The sequence below is a fragment of the Cyprinus carpio genome, chromosome B2 (genome assembly GCF_018340385.1).
Source record: "Cyprinus carpio isolate SPL01 chromosome B2, ASM1834038v1, whole genome shotgun sequence".
NCBI lineage: Eukaryota > Metazoa > Chordata > Actinopteri > Cypriniformes > Cyprinidae > Cyprinus > Cyprinus carpio.
The window spans coordinates 24365386-24379491 of record NC_056598.1 but is presented as its reverse complement, the minus strand read 5'-3'; the positions used below and the strand labels follow the sequence as shown (position 1 = coordinate 24379491).

General features: G+C 38.3%; 2 protein-coding genes across 2 annotated transcripts; both read left to right on the top strand.

Moving 5' to 3' along the window:
* Positions 1-346: 346 nt before the first annotated feature.
* LOC109052531 (lactamase, beta 2) lies at positions 347-3513 on the top strand. The gene is made up of 7 exons (XM_042718788.1): positions 347-601; positions 701-864; positions 1036-1162; positions 1690-1868; positions 1965-2113; positions 2650-2737; positions 2830-3513. Exons 1-7 carry the CDS (start codon positions 480-482, stop codon positions 2868-2870), a joined length of 870 nt encoding a protein of 289 aa, XP_042574722.1. The 5' UTR covers positions 347-479; the 3' UTR covers positions 2871-3513.
* Positions 3514-3759: 246 nt separating this feature from the next.
* On the top strand, positions 3760-13658 carry LOC109052547 (solute carrier organic anion transporter family member 5A1-like). Its single transcript, XM_042718775.1, has 10 exons — positions 3760-4728; positions 6245-6688; positions 7536-7668; positions 7764-7969; positions 8511-8675; positions 8769-8967; positions 9056-9215; positions 9795-10030; positions 10111-10175; positions 11041-13658. The coding sequence occupies exons 1-10, from the start codon at positions 4365-4367 to the stop codon at positions 11496-11498; spliced, it is 2430 nt and encodes an 809-aa protein (XP_042574709.1). The 5' UTR covers positions 3760-4364; the 3' UTR covers positions 11499-13658.
* Positions 13659-14106: the final 448 nt, after the last annotated feature.

Here is a 14106-nt window from a genome sequence, read left to right as displayed (position 1 = left end):
GTTGGTCAAAACATCTATCTAGACAACAACAATTAAAATGCAGCAAAGTGGAACACACACACAAAACACAGCCCTTAAAGGGATACCACATCTTTTACACCCTCCTACCATCTCATATGTATATGACTGTCTTTGTTCAGATGAACACAAACTAGAGTTTTAGAGAAAAAAATCCCTGCATATAATGCAATTGTACAGGACGTCCGAAGATAACGCTTTAAAAACTACACAACTACACAGTAAAGAAGACAGTAACCCATACAAACCCTGTTTAAATATAAAGCCATTAACGTGATTATAATATATAGATTATAAAAGCAAAAGAAACATCCAAGCGTTGAGCGACAGAGACTTTTATTTTGTAAACTATGACTTCTGAACAGGAAGTGTCTGCCTGAAACGCTCCAGTCTTCTCTGTAGCAGGAGTGTTTTCGGGGGTCTTTTAAAGTTCGTGGCGTGTCTGTGTGGTCCTGGTGAAAATGTCCGCGGTGATTCCTCGTATCGAGCAGCTGTCATCGAGAGTGGTGCGTGTTTTGGGCTGTAACCCGGGGCCCATGAAACTGCAGGGCACCAACACTTACCTGGTCGGGACAGGCAAAATGTAAGTTACACGAGATAAATGTGCTTGTTTGAGCTATTTGCCACTTACAACCTCTTTATTGAACGTAACAAGTGTGTGAATGTTTATTGTCTGTGTCAGGCGAGTGTTAATTGACGCAGGCGAGTGCGCGGTACCGGAGTATATTGTCAGTCTGCGCGAGGCTCTGAAGCAGCACGACGCGTCCATACAGCACATTATAGTCACACACTGGCATCACGACCACACTGGAGGAGTGCAGGATATACTCTCAAACTTTCACACACGTCAGTAACATCCATGTTGTGTACAGGTTTTGACATTTGTGCCATAAAAATGTGAATTAGTGCTCTCAAATGACTCTTTACCTAATAATGTAAATGTAAATATCATTATTTTAGTATGAAAAGCATGGAGTATATAAGAAATTCTCACTAATGTAGCTACATGTGTTGCAGATTCAGAGCTGAGGGTCAGTAAACTCCCTCGGTGTCCTCCACAGGAAGAAGTGATTGGAGACCAGAAGAAGAAATATTCGTATCTCAGTGATGGTGATGTGATAAAGACTGAAGGGGCAACATTACGGTAAATACACACGCACACATATATTCTGTAGATGATATGCTTGCATGTTAAAAATGTAAGCAAACTTTTGAGCGGTGGTGTTTAAATTGTATACACCCGCTCAAAAGTTTGGGGTCAGTAAGATTTTTGAAAGTCTCTTATATGCTCACCAAAGTTGAATTTGTAAAATTGTGAAATATTAAAATAACTGTTTTCTTTTTAATATATTTTAACAGAAAAACAGTGATGGCAAAGCTGAATTTTACCCCACACATGATCCTTCAGAAATCATTCTAATATGCTGATTTGGCAATTTAAGTCTTTACTGTGACTTCTGATCAATTTAAGCCATCCTTGCAGAACAAAAGTATTATTTAAAAAATACTTATCCAAAACTTTTGAATGGTAATGTAGAAAAAATATAATTTTTATTCACACACATCCCGTGTCTTGAAAGCCTGTATTTACATAAATGCATTGGGCGAATTAGTGTGAACGTTTAAAAAAAATGAAAAAACACTTTTTTTCTATATTGTATTTGCACATAGGGTGCTGTTTACTCCTGGACACACAGATGATCACATGGCATTATTGCTGGAGGAGGAGCAAGCTGTGTTTTCAGGAGACTGTATTCTTGGAGAGGGAACGGCCGTGTTTGAGGACCTCCATGATTACATGAAGTCACTGCAGAAGCTCCTCAGCTTGAAGGCTGACCTCATATATCCAGGTGAGTGCATGTGCCATGATCATTTTCTTTACAGAGTGCTTTCTACGTAAAATTTTCAGTGACACTAAGAAATGCTTATGTGTATTTGTGTGTCAGGTCATGGTCCAGTGGTCAAAGACGCATGTTCTAAGATCAGTGAGTACATAACTCACCGCAACGCAAGAGAACAGCAGATCCTAAACGTTCTGCAGGAGAACAGCGGAAATGCGTTCACCTCCAGCGAACTGGTTAAAGTGGTGTACAAGGTTCAGCTCTGTTCTAAATGATCTTAACTCTTTAATTAGACTGGATCAAAAAGCATTTACATTTGTAGTATTTATATTTTAACAGAACAGAAAATAAAACAACCGATATAAAGTGGGGACCAAAAGTATAAGGCATTGAACCTTTTACTTCTAGATCATAAAAGCAAATATGTGATTTTGTGAACTCCTTTCTTCAGACGTGGGACAATCCAAAAACTATACATGGCATTCTGAAAGTCGTCAATTTTATAAATTCAAATTTCCCTCAATTTGTTCACTGATTGCAATGAAAATATTTGTATGAAATCCTAAAAATGCAAAAGAAACACATTTTCACCAGTGGTCTCAGACACTTGTTCCCCTCTGTGTGTGAAGTTAACCTTACATTTGTTGGTTCTTTTTAAGTAGTGACTGCTTTATCTGACAATGTGCGAAGAATGAGAGTACATTATTTATAGAAATGTTTTTTTGTTTTTTTTTAACTGTGTACATTACATGATTTTCATGTGCTTTTTATGTTGTCTGTAATATGTCAGGAGACCCCTGAACACCTGCACAGAGCAGCAGAGTTTAACTTGCGGCACCATTTAAAGAAACTCCACAAGGAAGGAAAGATCTGCCTGGGTATGTGTGTGTGTGTGTGTATGCACTTGTCTGTGTGTGCACCTGTGCCTCATTGCCTGCCTGCGTTAACATTAATTTTTGTTTCCTTGCAGCTGAAGCCTCAAATGACAAGAAGTGGAAGAGCAATTTGTGACATTTTTTACCCAGCACACTCATCACCCACAGTGACTAATAAAAGGTTCCCAGTGAAGTGAGATGGACTTAAGGGGACACTAGGACTAGTCACTTTTTTCAAATGTTGACCTTCTGTGAAAACCTGCTCTGATAGGAGGCTATTAACATTAACATTTATTTAGCAGACACATTTTGTAAGTGCTTACAAATGACCACATTTACACACTATAAATCATGCAACACAAAACCATTCATAAAATGGGAAAACAACTAAAAGGTAATGACCCTTGTAATCCTGTGAAATTGTATTGTTGTTTTGGACATATACTGCCGTCTGGTGAATGTAGCATCACATGAAAACAATAGCAAAAATAATTTATTCCATGATAGACATGTAAGTAAAATAAAGCATCTTCTATGAGGCTAATGATATAACTGGAATTATATTATGTCTATTGCTGTAATTATTTAGTGAGATAAAAATATCAAGTGCCTTTAATTTGTAACATTTAATAATTTTAAATGTACATCTCTGCAATTTTTTTTATTTGAAGAATTTCATTGATTATGTTCTGCTAAATCTCTTTTAATCAAAAATGTGCAAATATCTTTAATGTATTCAAATAAATGATCACGATTTGATCGATTGTTGTTTTGTAAAATGTTGACTTATTTCTTTATGTGTCAGTAGAGGGCATTGTTTCAGACAGCCAGCCTAAAAGCGTTTGTTATGATTGTGTATTATAAGATTTCATTTTAAATTAATTTTAAATAAATTAAAATTTAAAAAAGGTAAAAATAAAAATTCCATGGATTTAGAGGAAAATAGTATTTGCGCTTACTGCAAGGAGTTAAAATCAATACAGACTGGGGTGGTGTAGCCCCATTTTTTGACAGGAATCGTGAACCGGAAGTTAACGTTTATTTACTTGCACCCGCTGCGGTACAGACCGACTGCGTTTGGAGGCGATACAGCTGACACCCCGTGCTACCCCTTCGTCCAAGGACAAGGATATTTTGATCGCACGGCGAAGATCTGATGGTGTGTCGGAGCCGCGTACAGAGGGAGGCGACAGAATACCGTCTAACGGCGCCGATGGAATTAATCGTGGTTATTAATCTCGCGCAGATAACGGGGCAAAATGCGCGTGTGTGATGCGGCCGAGTGCTCTCGCTGCAGTATCCGCGCAGAGGCGCGTGAACCCCCGGCTGCGGGTTGACCGTCGATCCAGCGTGTTGTTTTGGTGAATATGTGTCGAAATGAAATGAAAATGGTGCTGTAAAGAAACAAAGAGGGTGTTTATATACAGTTGTAATAAAGCATATCTGTTTAGGGGGTTTGTTTTGTTGAAATGAGCCAGCGCAGAATGTCTGCGTCTCTACAGCGCGTATAAACGGGTCGGATAGCCGGTGTGGACTGTTGTCTGTGGTCGATGATAAGCCGCAGCCGGTTTATCTGAGAGTCTGTTATGCTCGTGATTCAGTGTGCGTCTTTGTGCGTGACGCGCTGAGGATGGCATCCGGTGCCGGTGGGGAGGCGGGGGGTGGAGGCCCCGCACCCGTGAAACCGTTCCCGTACTTGTGTGAGGAGTTAACTCAGGGTTTGAAATCTAAGAGCCTCCCCGCGCTCAGCGGCAGTAAGGCTCCGGAGCAGGACGCGGAAAAGACTCTGCTCTCTGCCCCGACAGAGCGTCGTGAGCTGGAGGGACGCGGCGCTGCTGCGCTCTTGACGCTCCGCTTGCCGCGGCTGCACGTGAGGCGCTATGTGGACGGGATCTTGTCGGACTCGCGCTGCTTTCTGTTCTGCATGTGTTACCTCACCTTCATCCAGTCTCTGATGGTGTCCGGCTATCTCAGCAGTGTCATTACCACCATAGGTAATATACAGCTCTGCTCTCTCCTCTCCTCTCCTCTCCTCTCCTCTCCTCAAATTCAATCTCAACTTTTCACCTAAAGCCTTGTCTTGTTTTATCTCATCCCAGTCTCCATCCATCCGAATTTCTTAATTTCGCCATCTCATCTTTTCTTAATTTCTCAATCTCTTATCTAGATATCAAGTTCGGGGAGGTTCAAATGTATTTCACTACAGATTACAAAATACATGCTTTAAAAAGTAATTTGTGACATATTTCCTTAGATTACACAATTTCAGTAATTTACTTTGGAATACTAATAAGGTATGTAATGCAAAAGGTTTTCTAGAGAAAAATTATGCCCACCAAACATAGGACTTTGTTTTCCTCTGCATAGTATTTTTAACATCAGCTTTCCTTAATTTCTTGAAAACGCAGGCAGTCTTTAAAATAAATAAATACATAAAAATTTATATATATATATATATATATATATATATATATATATATATATATATATATATATATATATATATATATATATATATATATATATATATATATTATTGCTTTTCAAGAAGGAAACACAATGCCAGGGTGTGTTAGTTGTTTTGTCCTTTAGTTTAGGAAACATGGAAGTATTAGTTTCTGAAGGGCAGCACTAAATGTAAAAAAAGATCTTTAAACAAAATAAGAAAAATTTAAAATCATTATTTTGTTAAAATTGTTACAATTTTGCAAATTCTGCAAGGAGTATAAAACTAATGATCAGAACTGTAGCTTAGGATGTGTCAGAAAATCAATTGCTGTTGATACTAATTGCCTGTTACAGTTTACAGTAATGTTTAAATGAAATAAATGACATTCAAATTTAAAGCAGTCTTTTCAATACTTTTCAGATGTAACTGTAATTTCATTACCACCCATTACATAAAATGTAACTAATGAAATACAGTTACTTATATTTTGTATTTTAAATATACTTCCCAACCCTGGATATCATCTACTCTGAATATCATTTCTTAACTTCTTTTCATGTTTCCTCCTCTTGATCTCCATATCATACCAATTTTGCCTTCTCTCAGTAACATTTCAGTCTCATGTCTTCATCCAGAGTTTCATGTTATCTCTTCTCATCCCAACCTCCTTACAGTCTTCATCTCATCACAAACTCAATTTTTTTCATCTCATCTCAGTCTCATCTCCTCTTAATAACAGTTCGGTCTCATCTCTTTATTTCTCATGTTGTTTCATCTGCTCTCATCCTAATCTCTCTTCCTCTTAATTGCATTTCAGTCTTGTCACATTTAGTCTCCATTCATCTCACCCCAATCTCAAATTTCTCATTTAAATCTGCTCTCCTCTCAGCATCTCTCGTTTCGTCACCTTCCAATCTATAATTTCTCAACCTCATATCATCTTAATTTCTTCTCAGTCTCATCCGCTCCTCTATAAATAACATCTCAACTCAAACCATATTCTGTTTCAACATTGGAGTTTATTTATGAATTTTATATTAAACGAATCCTGTGTTTTCCAGAAAAGCGGTACAGTCTGCGGAGCTCAGAGTCGGGTCTTCTGGTCAGCTGTTTTGACATCGGTAGTCTCCTCGTTGTGGTGTTCATCAGCTACTTCGGTGGGCGGGGCCAGAGGCCTCGGTGGTTGGCTTTAGGGGGCGTGCTCATTGCTGTGGGTGCCGCCCTCTTCTCCCTACCTCACTTCATCTCTCCGCCGTATCAGCTGGAGGAGCTGAACAGCACAGTAGGAGGAGAGGGGCTCTGTGCCGGCGGGAATGGCAGTGGGCAGGAGGGGCCAGCACTGTCCAGGTGCCAGCGGGACCGGGAGGAGAGTGAGCACGCCCTCTATGTGGCGCTGTTCATCTGCGCTCAGATCCTCGTGGGAATGGGATCGACTCCCATATACACCCTTGGGCCAACTTACCTGGATGACAATGTGAAGAAAGAGAACGCATCCCTGTACCTGGGTGAGTCGAAGTGAGGCTTTGTGTGTGTTGAATGGCTGGGTCAGTCAATCAGGTAAAGTGTGTCGCTTGGGGCAACCATTATTTGTCGCTTCAAAAAGTTCATAAATAGATCATAAAAGTAATCCATATGAATTTTGCATGTAAATTTCTGACTCTATCACTTATGAACAGATTTAATTTAAGCTTTGTACTACGAGCACTTGTGTTATTTGCCTCATGATGAATCGCTTGTTTTATTCCTCATTTGTCACTTTGGATAAGATGTCTGTAAAATGAATAAATATAAATTTCTAATTTTTCATCTAATATTTATTTTACACCACATCTATACCAAAATACAAAATTTTTTTTTTTTATAGATATATTTATTTTTTATGTTAACAATAACAAAACTAAATGCAGTAACAACCTTAAATAATCTGATTTGATTTAATGCTTAATGAGTGATCTGTGTGTTAGTCTTACTAGTTCTGTACATGCATGGAACAATATTTTAGAAGATTTTCTTCAGGTTTCATATTTAAACATTTAACATTTTTAAACCGAAAATCAACATTTGGAACTGACATTCAATAATTAGCTAAACTGGCATGGTAGCAGTCCATGCTGATAATCTCAAAATTGCAAATATTAGCTCTTTGCACCAGTCAGTATTAAGAGAAGCCACAACTGAGATTAGTTTTTGTCCACAACACAACATTTCATCCTAACCTTAAACAAAATCAATTTTTTTTTTTTTTTACTACTTTCTAAAAAAAAAAACCTGTGACCTAAATTCTGCCATGCCACTTACAGTAGCTTATGATTTCTAAAGAAATTGAATTGTTCTTGTTTTGCGCATGTTTAGCTATCATGTATGTAATGGGAGCTCTTGGACCAGCTGCTGGGTATCTGCTGGGTGGGATTCTGATCGGATTCTATGTCGACCCCGGGACCATTGTCAATATTGATCAGAGTGACCCACGGTTTGTGGGAAACTGGTGAGGAATATCTTGTCTCTCATTTGCTGTTTATTAATTAACATGCAGTAAACCTAACAGCATGGTAACCTTCTCTGTGTCTGTCTCTCTCTCAGGTGGAGTGGGTTTCTTCTGTGTGCTGTGGCAATGTTGTTGGTAATCTTCCCCATGTTGTCCTTCCCTAAAAAACTTCCTCCACGGCACAAGAAAAGTAAAAGTCGTGTAAAAAAGGGTGCAGGTGATGTCTCCAGCGTTGACGAAATGATGAAGGAAAAGAGCCAGGCTGTCTCATCCTCCATGGGTTTTGGCAAAAATATCAAAGGTGAAACCTAATGTCAAATCTAATATCTGATTCTGATCAGATCATCTTTGAAGAATGATGTCACACTAGATATTTGACGCAGCTAAGATTTGCGTTTTAGAAATGGCAGCAAGATGGACATGGCTTTTTTATTTTTAGATATTTTTTTAAACGATAATCCTTTAACTTGGCACCCCTGAACTGTCTGGTATTTTTTTTTTATCTTGAATTTATATTATTAATAATTCTTTGTTAATAGCAGTGTTGTTTTAGTATTATATATGTATTTATTTAGTTTGTTTTCATTTTATTTTTAGTTTGAGTAAGTTTAAGTGCTTTTGTCTTTTTCATTAGTTTTTATATAGTTTATTTTTATTTTATTTTTATTACATTTATTTCAGTTTTATTAATTTCAGTACTCCAGATTACTACAGTTTTTTACTAGTTTTAGTTAACAATAACAACACTGATTTTTAGTATGAACACATTTTGGATGACACATTTAAAATCAAATTATAAATCTGTCTTGTTACTCTCTCTGTCTGTTTCTGTCTCTCTCCAGATTTGCCAAAAGCAGCAGTGCGTATATTGAGTAATGTGACGTTTTTATTTGTGAGTTTGTCGTATACGGCAGAATGTGCCATCGTCACAGCCTTCATCACTTTCATACCCAAATTTATTGAATCTCAATTTGGTGTTCCAGCATCTAATGCCAGTATATACACAGGTACAACACACACTCACACTGACACAAACATGTGTCGATCTGATCACAGTATTCACCAGTGGGTGTTTATTAATTGATAATTTGTGTGTGCAGGTCTGATCATCGTACCCAGTGCAGGTGTCGGTATAGTTTTAGGTGGATACATCATTAAGAAACTGAAGCTTGGTGAAAGAGAAGCAGCAAAGCTGGCCATGATCTGCAGTGGCGTGTCTTTGCTCTGCTTTTCCACTCTCTTCATTGTCGGCTGTGAGAGCATCAACCTCGGTGGAATCAATATCCCTTACACCAACGGGTAATGGAGTAAAACCCTGTAGATCCCTACATAAATATCACCTGGACACATGAGCTGCATTGAATGATGTTCCATCTGTTTTTTGCAGGCCGACGCTGACTCTGTCTCACCGAAACCTGACAGGAAGCTGTAATGTCAACTGTGGCTGCAGGATTCATGAGTATGCGCCTGTCTGTGGCTCTGATGGCATCACCTACTTTAACCCATGTCTGGCTGGCTGCAGCAACATCGCCAACCAAACCTCAGGAGTGAGTCATTTTTAATCAAGTTGAAATGTACATCAACAGCGAATCCAGGGCTTGACCAAACCATGTTGGGGTTTATTTTGCTGTAATGCCCAAATGATTGCATGCATGCATGCTTTAAAATAAAAGCTGTTTACAGTGTTTAAGCAGATGCTTGCTACAATTTGTACTCTTCGATTTTGTTTTTTTGTTCCTTTTTTATTTTTCTGGACTTTGTTTTAATGGTTAAGTTAAGCTAGTAATCAGAAAGCATGTCTTATTGAAATCATATAACTTATAGAAAAAAATCAATCGAATGAAATGTCTAATCAGTTGAATTTATACAACTATTAAGTTTTTATGACTGAATTTTGTATTTCAGTCACACATTTTCCACATTCGCGATAATCATAGGGTCCTAAAATAATTTCTGGACCCCCTGGCTATGAGTCGTGGACCCCACACCCCACTTTGAGAGTCACTGGCTTAAGATATCAACATTTTTCATGGTAGCCTAAAAATTTAACCACCAAAAAAAATGGTCTCTGTCAGTATTGTTGACATTATTCGTGTGTATCGTAACATGTGTTTTCTCCCTCTCAGATCAGAAACTATTCGGACTGCGCATGCGTTCAGAGCAGACAGGTGATCACGCCGTCGGGAGGAAACCATGATCTGCAGCTGGTGATTGTGAAGACATACCTAAATGAGAACGGTTATGCACTGGCAGGAAAGTGTGAGCGCACATGTGGAACGCTCATCACCTTCCTCATCTTTCTCTTCATCGTCACTCTCATAACCGCCTGCGCTCAGCCGTCCGTCATCATCGTTACGCTCAGGTCTGCATCTCTCCATGTATTCAGCTATCTTCTCTCTGTATCTCTTTGTTTTACTCATTCCTCTTTTATTTCCTGAGCAGGTCAGTGGAGGAAGAGGACAGGCCGTTTGCTCTGGGAATGCAGTTTGTTCTTCTCAGGACTCTTGGTAGGATTGGAAGGATTTTATTGAATTCATAATTTTTTTGACTGTCCAATAAAGCTGAGCAAATATTGAATATTCATCATATGTTCAGGATTGATTTGCTGGCAATATAGGATTAAGCTTGATTTTAATGCTCTTTTTATTTTGGCCATTACATTTCCCGAATACCATCTCAGAAGACTCATTTCTTGGCTCATGACTTGGAAGAGTATTAAAACCAAGATGTTATAATAGCATCATAAAATATAAGCTGCTTCACTGAGTGATACATAAATCTGATTTATTTTTCATATATTAAAAGGTTGATGATACAAAAATACAGAAAAACTGTAATATTTTGAAATATTACATTTTAAAATAACTAATATTCTAATATGCTGATCTGGTGCTCAAGAAACATTATTATGATTATTATTATTATTTTTATGTTGACAATGTTATTATGTTTCAACAATGTTGAAAACTGTTGTTCTGCTTAAGATTTTTGTGGAAACCATAATAAAAAAAAAAATCAGGATTTTTTGATGTATGGAAAGTTAAAAAGAACAGCATCCCTTTGAAATGGAAACCTTTTGTAACATTATAAATGTCTTTACTAACACTTGATCAATTTAACATGTCCTTGCATAAAATGTTCTTTCAAAAATTATTTCAGAAAAAAAAAAGATTTCTTTAAAAACAAAACTTACTGAACCCAAATCTTTGAATGGTAGTATTCACAAAAACAAGATATCTAAAAATAATATAATAATCTAATATTTTTTCTCCCAGCCCTAATGTTTATTACCACAGTGTTTTAATCAATTAATTGCTGAAATTATGAATATTAAAAAAAAAATTGATATATTCTCTCTTTCTGTCTCTTCAGCCTACATCCCCACTCCTATCTATTTTGGAGCTGTGATTGACACCACCTGTATGCTGTGGCAGCACGATTGTGGTTTCCATGGGTCCTGCTGGGAGTACGATGTCACTTCCCTCCGCTTTGTTTACTTTGGGCTGGCTGCAAGCTTGAAGTTCCTGGGCTTCCTGTTCATCTTTCTCACCTGGTATTCACTGAAGCAGCGCGAGGAGCAGACGCACACACACACGCACGCACACACACTTTCCCCGCTAGACACGGTGAGCCACCTCATCTGTCACGCAGGAGGTCACAAAGGCCATGCCCGCACACGCTCCTGTCCTGTCTTCCTGCCTCGCCCACCAGAACACTCCCACGCTGCAGTGCCAACTGGACACTCCCTTAGCCGTGGTAACAGCTGCCCTGGCAATGGCCTGAAAGCAATAACTCCGCCCATACGGTCACTTGAAAAAGTTGCGGTGTGAGGACTGGAGCCTGGAGCGCACACACACACGTACTCGCTCATACACGTGCATGAAACATCATACGATTATGACGGCCGATTATGTAAATGGAAACATACCACAACACTTATAGCCATTGCTGGTGCCTTTTTTTTTTAAACACACACACAAACACACTTCAAATACACATTATCACAGGATTTTTGTGAAACACTGATTAGTAATAAAACTTTTTTGACAATACCTCAGCATGATGAATACCTCTGTTCATCATAACATACCAATACAAACATACTCAAACACATATAGTCATCTCATCTAGTTATCTATAGTGTTAGCTGTGCACATACTCTTTTGCTTCTCCTGTACAGCAGACAGATACATGTACTTATTAACCTCGTTTATTCATCCATTTGTCAACAGTGAAGGGAAAGAGACTGCAAACTTTACTATGCAAACTCCTCCCATAGCACTGGCTCCTCCTAAATCACATTAGCCCTTCCCCTAATAAACCTCCATACCGACCATTTTTTTCTACACCCAAACTGTAAACTCCTCCCACAGTACTTTTTAAATTTTTTAGCCAGAATGCATTGCTTTTGATTTCGATCTTTGAGGCTATCCTAACCTATCTTCCAAATATATTGACCACTCCTAGAGTGTAGACTCCTCCCACAGTATTGACTCATACAAGTTGTGGCCCTTCCCAAACTTAAAACTCCTCCCCTAAAACAACAATGTAAGCTCCTCCTTGCGCTCTGACTCCTCCTGAATAACATTAGCTCCTCCCAAACTTCAAACCACTCCCTTAAAACAACCTCTCTACCAACAATAGGTGCGTTCGACTTAAAGCACGGCTACAGTCAGCGGTCAACGAGAGTAGCCGCTTGCAGTCGGGGGTGGAGTTGAAAACAGTCACATCAATCTGGACACTTTCTGCTCCCATAGTGATAATCATGCGCTGTTTGCATACTTCATCACAGATGAAGTGAATTAAATGCAATATTTGTCAAATACAAAGATGTTTCAGAAACATTTTCATGAGCAACAGAAAACTTTTTATATACTGCTTAATACAGCGCCATCTTTTCAAGAATAAAGTTCAACATAATCATATATTATTTAAATACCGAGTAGTGGTATATATGCTTCTATCAATGTTGTATGATAAACGTGACTCAATGCAACAGTGGGACTACAGTAAAAAAAGCTTTTACAGTTCTGAAAACAGATTTGTGGCCATTATTGGAATTGAAAAGGTTAGAATAAACCTGAAACACATGTGATCGTTGTCATGCGGTGAATCTAACCAATCGTGAAACAGCTGAGTCAGCCGGCTGCTCTCGAAACGCTCTCGCGGTACTTTGATGCCAAACGTGACAGTCATGTGGCGTTGGCGCTGTCTCAAGTTGGACAAAATTTCTAACTGGCAGATTGCGATTGGTCTGCTTTAAACCCCACCCACTGTTTTGACTCCACCTTGTTCCATTTATTTTTCAGCTGTTTTATCTTGTGTGCTGTATTATATGTTTAGCTTGTTAGTCCTACAGTGATCGTGTTTTTGCAACAGTTGGTGCAGTGCACGCATCTGTTAGGTTTTCTGTGTCTTCTTCCATATCTTCAGAATTTTGTGCATCATATCAGTATTCAAAATGTTTCCTTCAGTTGGTCTTGATCATAAACAGACATCTTAGTAAATAACATGCACACAAATACAACATGTATAGGAGACACGTCATCTCATGTTCACACAGACATGTTTATTCCTGAAAACATGCTCTCACGTCTCTGTAGATGGTGTTCTGTTTGTGCTGAAATTGAGCCAGTATTAGTGGGGTTGATGGTAATGCAACTGTCAACACCAGCTCTGTGCAGAAATCAGCTTCATTCCTGATCACTGCAGGACTTCAGTAGAAACAGAGCAGAATACACACGAGTACTGAATTACTGCTGAAGAAACAGTGTTTCATTTGCCTCTCCCTCTTTTTCCCATCCTTCCTATGTTACTGTGCTCTATTTGCGAACAGAAGACACATTGATACAATTATTTATTTTCAAAAATTTTTGAAGTTAATTAAAGATACTTGAAGGTTTGGCTAATCATAGGCAAACCTGGAGAAATTCTTTATTAACTGTTTTGGTTTACTTGTACAAATAAAGGATTTGTGTCAATAAAATGATTTTGATTGTGTGCTGTGATTTTGTGTTTTGGAACAGGTTTATGCTGAATACAAAGAAATGCAGTCATATGATCATGTCATTTTAGTTGAATTTAACACTGCTTTGGACTGTTTAAGGCAGGCAAGCAAACAGTTGCAAAATTATCATTGCCCTTTGAATAAAGGTGATTTGAATGTTTGCCGCTGAACCCACACTCATCCTGTAGAACTAAATGTGCAGTTAATGTAGCTGAACCCAGTATTTGTTTAGTGTCATGTCCAGATTCTGGGAAAATGTTTCTGGATTTACATGAAACATTAATTCCAAGTTTATCTGGAGGTTATACATGTTTATCAGGTTTATCATTTTTTCATCATTCTTAAAAATAAATATAAGTTTTATTTAATTCCTAACAAACTTTGTGTGTGTGTGAAATGGTTTGCTTAAAATCTGCGCTTGTACGATTTGG

Coding starts and splice junctions, on each gene's coding strand:
- LOC109052531 (XM_042718788.1), top strand. CDS start 480: ATGTCCGCGGTGATTCCTCGTATCGAGCAGCTGTCATCGAGAGTGGTG. Junction 865..1,035: donor ACTCTCAAACTTTCACACAC/GTCAGTAACATC, acceptor CATGTGTTGCAG/ATTCAGAGCTGAGGGTCAGT. Junction 1,163..1,689: donor ACTGAAGGGGCAACATTACG/GTAAATACACAC, acceptor ATTTGCACATAG/GGTGCTGTTTACTCCTGGAC.
- LOC109052547 (XM_042718775.1), top strand. CDS start 4,365: ATGGCATCCGGTGCCGGTGGGGAGGCGGGGGGTGGAGGCCCCGCACCC. Junction 7,669..7,763: donor CCACGGTTTGTGGGAAACTG/GTGAGGAATATC, acceptor TCTCTCTCTCAG/GTGGAGTGGGTTTCTTCTGT. Junction 8,676..8,768: donor TAATGCCAGTATATACACAG/GTACAACACACA, acceptor TTGTGTGTGCAG/GTCTGATCATCGTACCCAGT.